We start from the raw sequence: 12,506 nt of genomic DNA, 5'->3' as shown, positions 1-12,506 counted from the left end.
TGTACTCTCCCACTTAACTCCTTGCTATCTGGCTCCTAGCAAATACACTGCTCCCAAAGAAAGTTAATATAGCAATATTCCATAAAATCATGAGATGGAAAACATCTACTGATAGGGTGAATTTGTTTATTTTGATGAAATAAATTCCCTGTTTTAACAAATATCTATCAAGGACCTACTACTAGTAATCCCAGAAGCTTGGGAGACTGAGGCAGGAGGATCACAAGTTCAAAGCCAGCCTAAGCAACTTAGCGAGGCCCTAAGCAACTCAACGAGACCCTGTCTCTAAATAAAATACAAAAAAGGACTGCAGATGTGGCTGAGTGGTTAAGCACCCCTGGATTCAATCCCATACCAAAAACAAAAACAAAAGTACCTACTATGTACCGAGTACGACACCAGGTGCTAAGAATAAAGCGGAGGGAAAAAAAATACTGAAAATCCCTGCTTAACAATAACAATCAGATCCCTTTCACTGATACTTTAAAATAGCAATAAGCTCAGAGAAATATTCAAGATGTCACAGGAACCAGCCACCCTTTAAGTACTCTTGAGTTACTGGAACAATTAAGATAATAAGCCTAAGTCTGAGTAAATGATAGTTTTGTGAAAGCAAAAATCCAGGGGCTGCTCGTTTTGCTTGCCGGAAATTCTGCTGCATTCAGCTCCCCCACATGCCCAGGTATGCGAAGTATCTTGAGGATCATTAAACTACAGTCTGCGACAGCAGAAGGAGAACTGAAAGGTCAATTCCTCTTACACACAAGGAAACCGAGGTTGAGAAGAAGACCGGTTCAACCAGCACCTGACAGCTATTTAAAAACGGAGCTCAAATTGGAACCCAGACCTCCTCCATTCAGGTTCATTCTCCACGTGAATCTGGAGAAAAAAGAAAGAGAGAAGGATGGAAAAGGGAAGTTTTCTTTCTTTTCTTTTCTTTTTCTTTCTTTTTTTTTTTTTTTTAAATACTTGGGATTGAACCCAGGGGTACTAAACCACGGAGCTACCTCCACAACCCTTTTTATTTTGATATGGGGGTCTCACTAAGTTTCCTAGGGTCTCACTAAATTGCTGAGGCTGGCTTTGAACTTGTGATCCTCCTGCCTCAGCCTCCCAAATTGCTGGGATTACAGGCATGCACCATGGCGTCCGGCAGGAAGTTTTATTTCAAGTCATTATCTGAAAAAAACAACATGCAGATTTGATACATATTTTTCTGTAAGCCTGTTTGAAATAGTAATAGAAAAGAAAATCGTGTTTTAGTCTTAGGCAAGTATTAGCGTGGCGAGGCCGTATTCATGGAGGCCTTAGGGTGGGCAGAGTGGGTTGTATCCAGGTCTCCCTACAAGAGCCAAATTGTCTTCTCAGATCTATTTCCTGAGTGGTCAGAAAGGCAAAATAGGTCACCAGCAAAGTTTTCAAGAGGTTTAACAGATAAACAAAGAGCAAGACACTTGAAACGTGTGCCATATTTTTAACAGCTACAGAAGAAGCTCCTTCTCTCTGAGCTAAATGACCAGTTGTACCGTCATCATTGAAGAGCGATAAATTAGCCGAGCCAAACTGGCAAAGTAAGGCCCCGGTGGATTTGTCAGCTTGCAGCCTCTTCCGTGAAATCCGAGAGCAAGAAGCCGCTGCTAGCCAAACTGCCTGATCTGTCTGTTAAAACCGGGAGGCAGGGGGTGGAGGAGGACGTAGCAGGATGAGCAATGTATGCACACCCCACGCTGAGTTTCTTTCCTGAATTAAGTTGCCCTGGGACACACAGGATAGAGAGGAGAGGGCAGAGGACAGAATCTGTCAGAAGAGATGGAGAAGAGCCACCTAGATGGCAGCAGGGTCCTCATGCCGGGTGAGACCTCAGGTTGGAGCAGGGTTAAGAAGCTTGCACATCCAGGCACCAGAAGCAACTAGATGGCTCCCAGCCCAGCCCTGCCCAGCACCACCTTCCTGGCCATTCTGACTCAAAGGAGAAATGTATCCAGACCAAGCAACACACAAAACAGGAGGGATCCTTCCAGATAGAGCACCCAACCTCCTTTGAAAAACCCTTTCCTGAGATCGAATCTAAGGCAGTTAACACAGCAAAGACGATTCTCACAGATTCTCTAATATAATTCCTGCACATGCGATATCTCTTCCAAAAGCATTTTAATGGAGCGATCTGGCTGTTAAAATACACATTCTTCAACTTGCCTTCTGGAAACCGTGGCTTTTGTGTGTCTTGGGCATAAACAACACATCTTGTTCAAACACTGACCACTGCTGCTTCTCTGAAATATGACAGACGATCTTAAAAATCTAACAATAAGAGGATGTAAATCTCACACACCATGCACTTAGGTTTGAACAATACCCCAAATCAATAAGTGGAGAAATCACGTTAGAGTCACGCTGTCACTGTCACCCAGCTTACAGTCATACCCCAAGCATGGGAGAGAGAGATAGAAATAATAAAAAAAAAAAAAAACAGGAAAAAGACTGCCTGAAGCAGAGGCCACTCATGAAAATATTATTCAAACACCCTTCCAAGTCAGAAATTGATTTTCCCCTTGCCCTGATAATATTGCTAGTTCCTGGCATGTCCCCATACATATTCCAGTAAAATGTTGCATTCCAGGAGATGAATAAAAATCTTGCTCCGTTTGATATAAGATTATTTTTCTTCGTAGTCTGCATATCAGGAGACCGAGTAAAGATGAGGTGGAACTAGCCGATTTCCTCTAACGTAAAAGACCTTCATTCCCACCTCCTTACGAGTTGCTTGGTGGCCCTCCAGTTGAATTCTCCGAGTTACATTGCCAGTTTAGGGTAGTATATTTTAGTTCCATGTGTTGGGATTAATTAGTTAGCCCTTAGGAGGTTTTGCCTACAGCCCTGTGAGGAAAAATGTGAATACATTGAGACGATTAATTCACAATAAACGACAGATCATAGCCCTCGCTGAGTAAATTTCTGTTTGTCTCTTTCATAAGCTTTGCTCACAGACTAAGCACACTATAAAGTAATGCCCTTGGCTGTCTCAAACTAAATTCCCATTTAGCTTACCCTCCAGGTTTCAATGAGAAATCTTTTCTTTTTTCTTTTTTCTTTTTCTTTTAATTATTTTAGTTTTTAATTTTGGAGGGCGGGGACTCAAACCTTTTTTGCTACACCAAATTGGCAATGGGGATTTGGAAGGGGAGGACCCAAATCTTGTCACTTTGCTGAAAATCAGCATAAACCCCTTTTTTTTTTTTTTCCAGAGAAACCCAATAATTGTAGAGAAATTGCTGTAGACATAACCACTGGAATGGCAGAATCTATTCAAAACCTACACAGCTAAATAGGCTATTTTAGCAAAGATCCGATCTGCTTTCAGTGTTTGGTGGAATGCAGGCGAAGTTCCAGTCTCGTGTTTAGTTTTTAAAGAACATGAATGCACTGGCATTGTGATCATTTGATAAACATGTTGATGCCAATATCTATTTGCCTAAATGCAGTAAACTTAACCAGTAAGTGATGCAAGTTGACAATGGGAGGTAAATAGATATATATATATATCTCTTGGGATGTTGGTGGGAGGTAACGGGGAAGCAGCTAATGTTTGTAATGCCTAGTGAATTCCTGTGTATTTGAAATGTCAAAGAAAATGTGATGTGTTTCTCTAAATTGTGTCTCTCTCTACATGTATAAATGAACAGACGCAGATAGAGCCCAAAAGCATGGCATGGATGAATTTATCTCTTCCAACCCCTGTAACTTTGACCACGCTTCCCTCTTTGAGATGGTACAGCGCCTTACTTTGGATCACAGACTTAATGATTCCTATTCTTGCCTGGCAAGTATCTTCTTTGGTCTACAGCACTTTAAACATAGCTTTTTTTTTTTTTTTTTTTTCTCTCTCTCTCTTCTGAAATGAAATCTTTCTCTACCTTTATGTCAGAAGCTCTTTTCTCCACAACGGAATGGCTTTAACAATTGCAAATGTGTTCTCCATTTCCCCCCCCCCCCGGGGTGGAGATAGTTTAACTTACCAAAGAAACAAGACTGAGCGGGAGGAAGTTCTCAGAAGAGACACGTCCAAGTCCCCTGCCTCCCCATCTTAGCGTCCCCCCCATTCAGCTGCTACATGAGAAATATTCCAGAGAGGGTAATCGAGTTTGGCACCTGCTACTGGAGAACTTGCAGAAATTGCCTCCCTGTCTTAGAGTTTAAGATGTCCCTCCCTTCCTAGCCCAGACCTGGTGCTCCTATCTCAAAAAGAAACACTCTTAACTGTGTCTCTTTTAAAGATTGAAAGGATTCATAAATACACTCCACTCTCCATAAGCCTAATTGATTTGGGTTTGTTTGTTTGGGTGTCTTTCCTTTTTTTTTTTTTTTTCTTCATAATATTCAGAGTCTTTTTATTTTTCTACCCTTTGAGGGAATTTTTTATGGTGCATTAGAAATTTGGAAATCCAGCTAACCAGCAGGAGTCTCAACATTTTCTAAAATCCTATTTTAAACCTAGGTTTAAATTAGTTAAATTCAAGGGAATGCTATTATGTCTCTTTTGGATTTCTGGAGATACATTTTTGGCTTTCAACTATCAAATTCAAAAGCCTAAAAAAGACTCGGTTTACTTCCTTCTGCAAACCCTCAATTATTACTTCGTTTCTTAAAGGTAAATGCTATGAATCCCACTTTATAGATGGGAAAGATGAGGGGGAAATGACATGAATGACTTTATACATAGGAATATTCTCAACCCTAAATCCAAACACCGAAGTCAACGTGTCTTCATAGTATTAATATTATGTAATTAACTAAGCAAGCGAACACACTATTGATATTAATAGATATGTAATAAAATTACATACCTAAATTTCTGAATTATATGCCTATATCTTAACTATATGTTGAATAATTTATATTTCAAATTCCATTTTTTTTTTTTTTTTGGTATCAGAAGCCAAAATATAAAAAAAAAAAAAAAATAGAGGATAAAATAATCTTAAAAATAGAAATGGAATTCTGTGGAATAATTTATTAATCTATGTCTCATAAATGATACATTGATTATCTCAGGTTTAGAATCCCTTCATCAGAAGACACTGAACTTTGCCAAATTGGAAAAGAACACATCGATTTACTGAAAGGAAAAAAAAAAAGTTTACCTAGCATTGCAAGGCAATTTTTCTCAAATGTGTTTCCTACCATTATGTAGCTTATAAATTATAAACTGCAATTATGTAATTATAAATTGCACTTATGAAACTTGTAAGAATGTGCCTCTGAACTTAAATCATTTCTGTTATGTATAATTCCCATTCTCTTGAGGGATTTTTTTTTGAAGTGTATAATTTTCGAGATTTTTTTTCCCACACTGCCACGATTTAAAACAACTTTCTTTTGTTTGGAAATTTACCACGGAGAATTAGCAAATGCCCTTTAAAAAATAAAATTAAATCAGAAATGAAATATCAAAGCTTGTTTCCATTTGTCATTATCAGCTTAAAAACAGGGTGGAAAATCCAACATCATTTATGAAAAGAGTAAAAGAACCTCCTTCCCTGTATGTATACCTGTATCTATTAATCATCGTTCCAGAGTTTCAGAAAATAACAGAAATTAAAAGGACTTTATCTCCCGCTTCTATATATTCCATTTTCTCATTATTACAGTCTTTTTTTCAGTTGGTTTTGGAGACCGACCAGCAGGGATACATAAATTTTTCTGTGTCTTCGACTCAGTTCCTAATTGATATTTCTTCAACTCTTTTCAAAGCAGCTATTTTGGCATCTACAAAAGACTTGGTGTCATCTGAGTCGTAGAAAATATATTTTAATCTTTCACAGCAGTGTTGTTTCTAAGATTTAGCATTTGGGGTAGCAGATGGAGTGGCAAAGAAGTTGCCTATAGGGGCAGCTCACTGCCTCGACTACTCTCCCGCCCTCTGCAGTAACTTATAATTTGAAGTAGGAAAGATGCTGTCTTTCGTTGGATGCATCCCTAAGCTGCATGTTGTCAATCGAAGATTCCCTAGATCCCTAATACAAGCCTGGAGTGTGGCAAAGGCCTCCTTTGCCACACTTCTCTGTCCTCTCCCTGTCCCCTAGTCTCTTTCTCCTCTTGCCCTTTCTCTCCCAAGATGGAGCAACATTCAAAATACAACCCAGAGAAGACCTTCAAAGTAAAATGAAGTTCAGATTTAAAACAGTCCTAAATCCCCAACTTACAAAGTTCCCCCTGAGTTGCTTTATTTCTTGCTACGGACAGCACCAAAACCAGAAAATGTGATTTCATTCAGGCTCAGCCCCAAGGATGACCTTGAACCACATGTTTTTGTCCTTTCTGAGTACGTGTTTCCTTAAACCCATGACAGAGGTAGTCATTTCTATCCCATCATGCCACCATGTCTAAATCAGATTTTCTGGATTTTCTTTGATAGCAGAGTTTCAACTGGTCTTAGAGCAAATAAATTATAAGAAAACAATTACCAAGAGGAAAAAAACAAAACAAAACAAAACAAAAAGAAAAAAGAAAAAAAAAAAAAAAAAACACTGTAAACCAGGATACAGGAAATTCCTCTCAGTTTAACTGAATCATTTCTGATTTACAACTGCAAAACTTAGTCATACTATCTCTTTAGAGAATTGGGTTATTAACTTCATTTGAAAATTTTAAAAAATTCTTCTAAAGTGCAAGGATTAATGAGGCCCCCAAGATATATGTGGGGCAACTCTAATATTCCTTCATGTTGCAGAGTGGAGAAGCAGAAGACGTGGAATAAGATAGAACTAGGTTTGCGTCCTGTTTGCTTTGTATTATCTGTGTGAGTTACTGGACCAGAATTTCCATTGTATTACCTTTAAAATGAAAATTAGCATGCCATATATACTTCACATGGTTGCTAGAGAGCTCAACAGAAAAGCGTAAAGCGCTAACTAATTTAAGGCATTCGTGTTATGATTTTCTCTTACTGATCATCAAGATTTTGCTTAGCCCATTCGAGGTACATGGTCTTGTGTTAGAGCCCTGGGCTATGATCTGCTAATACAGCTCTACTGCTTACCAGGAAATCCCATATCCTCTCTGATCTCAACTTCCCTTTCCAAGTACGAGGGACAACAGAATCCACATTATAGGTCTTTGGGGAGAATTAAAATACACAGCATACACGACGTGTGTAGCACAGCAGTCGTAAGCAATCAAAAAGCTGGTTTAGAGCCCGTTCCCCAACCCCTGGCAGCCCTGTCAGTTCTCCAGGAAACAACCTGTATTTAAAAGAAAGTCTTCCCTTTATTCCTCCACAGGGCTGGTTCAGTCCTGGCCAGGTGTTCGTATTAGACGAGTATTGCGCCCGAAATGGAGTGCGAGGGTGTCACCGGCATCTCTGCTACCTCAGAGACCTGCTTGAAAGGGCGGAAAATGGCGCCATGATTGACCCCACCCTTCTTCACTACAGCTTTGCCTTCTGTGCATCCCACGTCCACGGGAACAGGTAAGCGTGATTCTGGTGACATCGATCAAAAAGCAGAAGAAAAGAGGAACTGGCCGTGATTTGTGGCTGGTCTTGCTTTTACAATCATCCCTAATTCTCTGCCCATCCCCACTCCCTCAGTGGCAAACAGACACGCACACACACAGACACACACACATACACACACACACCCCACGTGCACACCCAAGACACACAGAACACAAAGATCTAACTTAGTTTCTTCTTCCTTGGAAAACCTGTAAGAAATGGCTAACGGGACTTATTGGGTGACCTCCCAAGTAAGACCAATTTGAGGACTGGGGTTGTGGCTCAGTGGTAGAGCGCTTGCCTGGCATGTGTGAGACCTTGTGTTCGATCCTCAGCCCGCATATAGATAAAATAAACGTACACTGACAACTAAAAAAATTTTAAAAAACAAAAGACCAATTTGAGTTCAAATCATGGTTCCTCTTTTCACTAGCAATGACCCTCATTGATAATAACCCCTCAGTGGTTCAGTTTTCTCATCTGTGAAATGGAAATGATAACGTCCTCATAGAGTTGTTGAGAGGGCACGAGAGGATCTAAAAAGCTCAGCAATTTGCCCAGAATTCGGCGAGAGCTTAACAAATGTTTGCCTTTGTTGTTACCACTGTCCCTGCCTCCCGGGTGCGTTGGGTGATTACTTGGTGTCAGACTCTGTGGAACACATTCGGTATCAATGAGTAAAAATGAAGCACCCAACAAGGGCAGAGTTCCATTAAAAAGGGCTCTCAGGAGAAAAAAGGAAATTCCACGGTCGAATCGAATCAGGAACATGACTCAGATGGGGTGGCAGGATGGTGGGGGGAGGGAACCTCCCTGAGGAAATGATGCTGGAGCTGAGAACTGCAGCATGTGTAGGAGTTGAGTGGTTCCAGACAAAAGGAACAGCATGTACAACTGTCCCGGGCAAGGAGGGAGACGAGCACATTGCAGGAGCTGAAGCGAGCTAGGTAAAGCCGGAAGGCTGAGATGCCGACACACTTACCACGTACCGGCGGAGGTGGGAAGAGCTTTAGAGATCACAGTCACATTATAGATTTTACAGATGAGACCAGAACGTCAAGTCTCCTGACTCCGTACTAAGTACTCTCTTTCTTTAGACCTTGCCCAGCTCCTGGAAGGAAAGATCCATGTTCTGAAAAATGCAAAGAAGCAAATAATTTAAGAACATTGCCATTTGGCTCTGGAGACATGGAATAAATTTCCACGCTGCCACAGCCAGTTTAACATCCCAATGTACATAGCGTCACATTAGTATAAAGAAAAGCCTACTGTATCCCAAAGCACCCCAACCAATAGCCAGGGGAGGTGCACCCAGGGGAGAGCAAGTGGATTTGGAAAACAGCCTTAGAGGAAAAAATACATTGCTTCAGAGAAATCCAGCCTGGGGGAGAATCCAGAATTGACTACCTTTCTTTTAAAGCAGATCTGAGTCTGTGCTCATCTTTGCAAGCAATACAACTCTGAATTATCAGTTGGATTTGTTTTCTGTTTTTCCTTTCTCCAGAGCTTGTAGATTTTTATGAAACAGAACTTCAACATTTAGAACTGGATAACAATAGCTTTGTAGGTTTGAATATTTAACAGGCAACAGGGGTGCCTTCAACTCCTGTTGTTAAAAGATTCCATAGCACCGCCAGTGACCTTTTATTTGCATAAAAGATACTCATGAAAACTCTGATACCTGGGGTGTATCTGTGCATAATTCTGCTTTTTATAAATATGTACACTTTGATGACTATCTGTTACAGCCTCTTGGACTGAATTCTTTAAAAAGAGAGAGAGAGAGAGAAGTTGCATTATATTCTCTGGGTTGTCACACTGTATTCTACATATGTTACTGAATAAGAAAGTGTTATAAAATAATGAAGTGTTTTTGTAAACTCCCTGGTAAACATCATCATGAATTATGATACACATTGTCTGGATTTCATATTGTAAGACTGCCACTTGATTCACAGTTAGGTTTATACATCTTGTCATGGAAACAGTTTTGGATTTCTTATTTTCTTTTCAGTTCTGATTTTCCTTATGCAAGTTTGCATTTTTTTTTTTTTTGCTTATTATTTTAGTTTGAATGCATTTGCTTTTGCTTTTTGATGCATCCTTCTTTTTCTTTCTTTTGTTGGTGCATGTTTGCGTGCTCTTGATTCTCCTATGGCTGGCCACACTGCATGCCTCATTATTCAACCACCCCTTCACAAAAGTCAACAAATGCATGTGTACCTTAGTGGGCTGCTGTCAAATACAGACTCTGCAGGAAGCAAAACTCCCTCCCAACCCGAACCAGAGACTAAAAAAGATACCAAAAGAGAATCCAAAAGGAGAAAAGAGTCCAAAATCCAGTCAAGTCAGGAGGCCAAAAGGTAAGAAGTTACATGTGCTGTGGCTTGGGCTTTGCCATGTCTGTGACCTTTCTCATCCTTCCATCCATGATACCACTTCTGCCCTGCAAACAGCAAGCTTTCTGTATTCCTGAAATCTGTGTTGCTTTAAGGGTTTTCAATGGTGCATTTAAAAAAAAAAGACTCTAGCAATGAGCAAGAACATTGTGCATTGGGACTGAATTTGAGTCAGGTGCTCAGTGACTTTTAAAACATGTTCATATTGAAAAGACTAATTGAGCAATATGTAAACAGAATTATGAGTTGGATTGCTTTTTTAGTTAGGGACCTGGTACCTTACCAAGTCATTCATAATAGGCAACCCATACTTGTAATTTTGAAATTATGTTGAAGGAGCAAATAAAATGGATTGGCATCAAATAGGCCTGTACGTTTATATCTTCTCCATCATTTTCACCAAACCCTCCTCAATTCCAAAATCATCTCCCGAAAATGAAACCTGTCTCAAATAATGATTTTTTTTGATTATTTACTCACAGGTACCTACACAAAGCAGGAAGCAGTGTTGTATATCTTTATTTATTTATTTGTGGTGCTAGGGATCAAACCCAGGGCTTCGAGCATGAGAGCCAGACACTTTTTCACTGAGCCCCATCCTCAGTCTTCAATAATAATCTGTAACAATGACACAAAATAAAGCCCATCCCTAAATTCACGGTTGTTAGTAGAATCATTTATATATATTGAGGCACTTCCAAGTTCTAAAAGTTTGTTTACCTTAGTCCCATTTCCAGTGTCCTTCAGGGATTCTTTCCTTCTTAACTGATAAACTGGCAAATTGGCAACCTTTTTTCCTTTTTAGACAACACTTATTATTTCCAGTGTGACCCAAGTGTCCTTTACCTTCCCCCATCCTCACCCCAAATGAATATTGACACTTTTAATGTTTTGTTGTGGTGGTTTTAGAACTAATGATTCTGCTCCTCGCACTGCCAAGCGGCCCTAAATTCACCGACACATATTCTTATGCTTCAGTATAAATGTAGTCACTGCATTTAAGCCCTGAAAACATACAGTTCACTTGTAGCAGAGCAAATGAAAATGCAAACTTTTGTTTTTGAAGGCACATAACACACTGTCAATCAGTGCGTGCAGGTCCAATGGCGGAGGCCCAAGAAAACCCCAATTCCATGTGATCACCCATTTCCTTCATGACCATTTAAAGGGACATGGGTGATGTGCAGTTTCTGTTTGTGTCTCCCTGTGAGAGTCAGACTGCAAGGCAACAGTAACTTGCAGTCAGTAAGAGAATGTTGTAGATGCCTGAGGTCAGGAGTCCTCAGAGGAAACTGACCTGGCTGCTGTCCAAGGTGCTGCTTTTAGAAGGCTCAACATCCAGGCAAAGCAAGAGAGCAAATGGCCAGTGTTGAAAAGCAACACTTACTCAAGCCTGGCCTATTTTGCTAGGCCATGAAAAACTATCCAAACTATCCCTAGTACTTTGACAGGTTTATATGTATTTCAGGATCCATGTTTGCATTGCATTTTTTTAAGTGAAGAAATCATAATATTCAGTATCAGTTCTGTGACCTCCTTACAGTTTACAGAGTACTTTCAAACATTCTCTCACTTGCTATCAAATTCCTAGGCTAGGCATTTTCACATTAATTTTGCAGATGATGCCACTAAGCATCTGTAAACTTAAATGATGACCCAGATATCCTAAGTTCAATGTTCTTCCTCCTTGTGTTATATCAGCACAAAAATTCTGAAGACCTATATGTCAGAGGCTGTTCTTTTTTTTGGTACTGAGGCTTAGGACGCTGAGGCAGGAGGATCAAGAGTTCAAAGCAACTAAGCAAGACCCTAAGCAAGTTAATGAGACCCTATTTCTAAATAAAACATAAAAAGTGATGGGGATGTGGCTCTGTGGTTAATCAACCATGTGGTCAATTTCTGGTATAAAAAAAAAAAATTCAACTCCCAGGTGATGAGCTAATTTTTTTCCTTTTCCCTTTCATTATTTTCTTTCATCTGAATGTGTAATAGATCCCCTATTTATATTCTGTTTATGCAGTGGTTCTTGCATCCTAGCATGCACACCAGTCTTACAAGGAGTTTGTTAAAATGTGAAGTATTGGGCTCCATCCTCAAATAATTGGATTCAGTTGGTTTCAGATGGAGCCAGGAATCTGTACTTTTAATACGGCCCCATGATTCCAAGACATTTGGTCTTCAGATGACATCTCTTTGAGGACTTGGTTGTTAAATTGGACTGCATATTTAAATCACCTGGTTTTTTTTTTTTTGGTGGGGGGGTGTAAAAATGCAGATGCCTGGGCCCCGTCTGCAGAGATTCTGATTTCATTAATCTGGAATACAGCCTAAGCATCATGAATTTAAAATTGCAGATGATCCTAATAGATAACAAAGTTTAAAACTCGTTGATTAAGGGAATGTTCGTTTGGGCCAATTCTTTAAACCCATTTTCTCAAAAGAGAGAGGGACAGAAAAGCAACATGTGCGCATGTTCAGCCGGTTGCATTTGGCGATCATCGAATCCACAGATGTAAATTGCTCTATCTCCTCATTTTGAAATCAGCTCCTAAGGTTGCAGTACTTAATTTTCACCATAATATTTTTAGTATTCTTTCTAGATGACATTTAGA

At 39.8% G+C, this 12,506-nt stretch overlaps 1 protein-coding gene across 9 annotated transcripts in view; it reads left to right on the top strand.

Moving 5' to 3' along the window:
- Nucleotides 1–12,506, top strand: part of CADPS (calcium dependent secretion activator) — a 483,924-nt gene that overhangs the window by 335,322 nt on the left and 136,096 nt on the right. For all 9 annotated transcript variants that reach the window (XM_079114383.1, XM_079114382.1, XM_079114375.1 and 6 more), the window contains exons 12-13: nucleotides 3,684–3,820; nucleotides 7,281–7,468. In XM_079114383.1, coding sequence (XP_078970509.1) covers nucleotides 3,684–3,820; nucleotides 7,281–7,468 — 325 coding nt within the window. The remainder of the gene's footprint in view (nucleotides 1–3,683; nucleotides 3,821–7,280; nucleotides 7,469–12,506) is intronic.

Source organism: Sciurus vulgaris (assembly GCF_902686455.1).
Source record: "Sciurus vulgaris genome assembly, chromosome: 16".
Classification (NCBI taxonomy): domain Eukaryota; kingdom Metazoa; phylum Chordata; class Mammalia; order Rodentia; family Sciuridae; genus Sciurus; species Sciurus vulgaris.
This window is presented reverse-complemented; position numbering and strand designations above follow the sequence as displayed.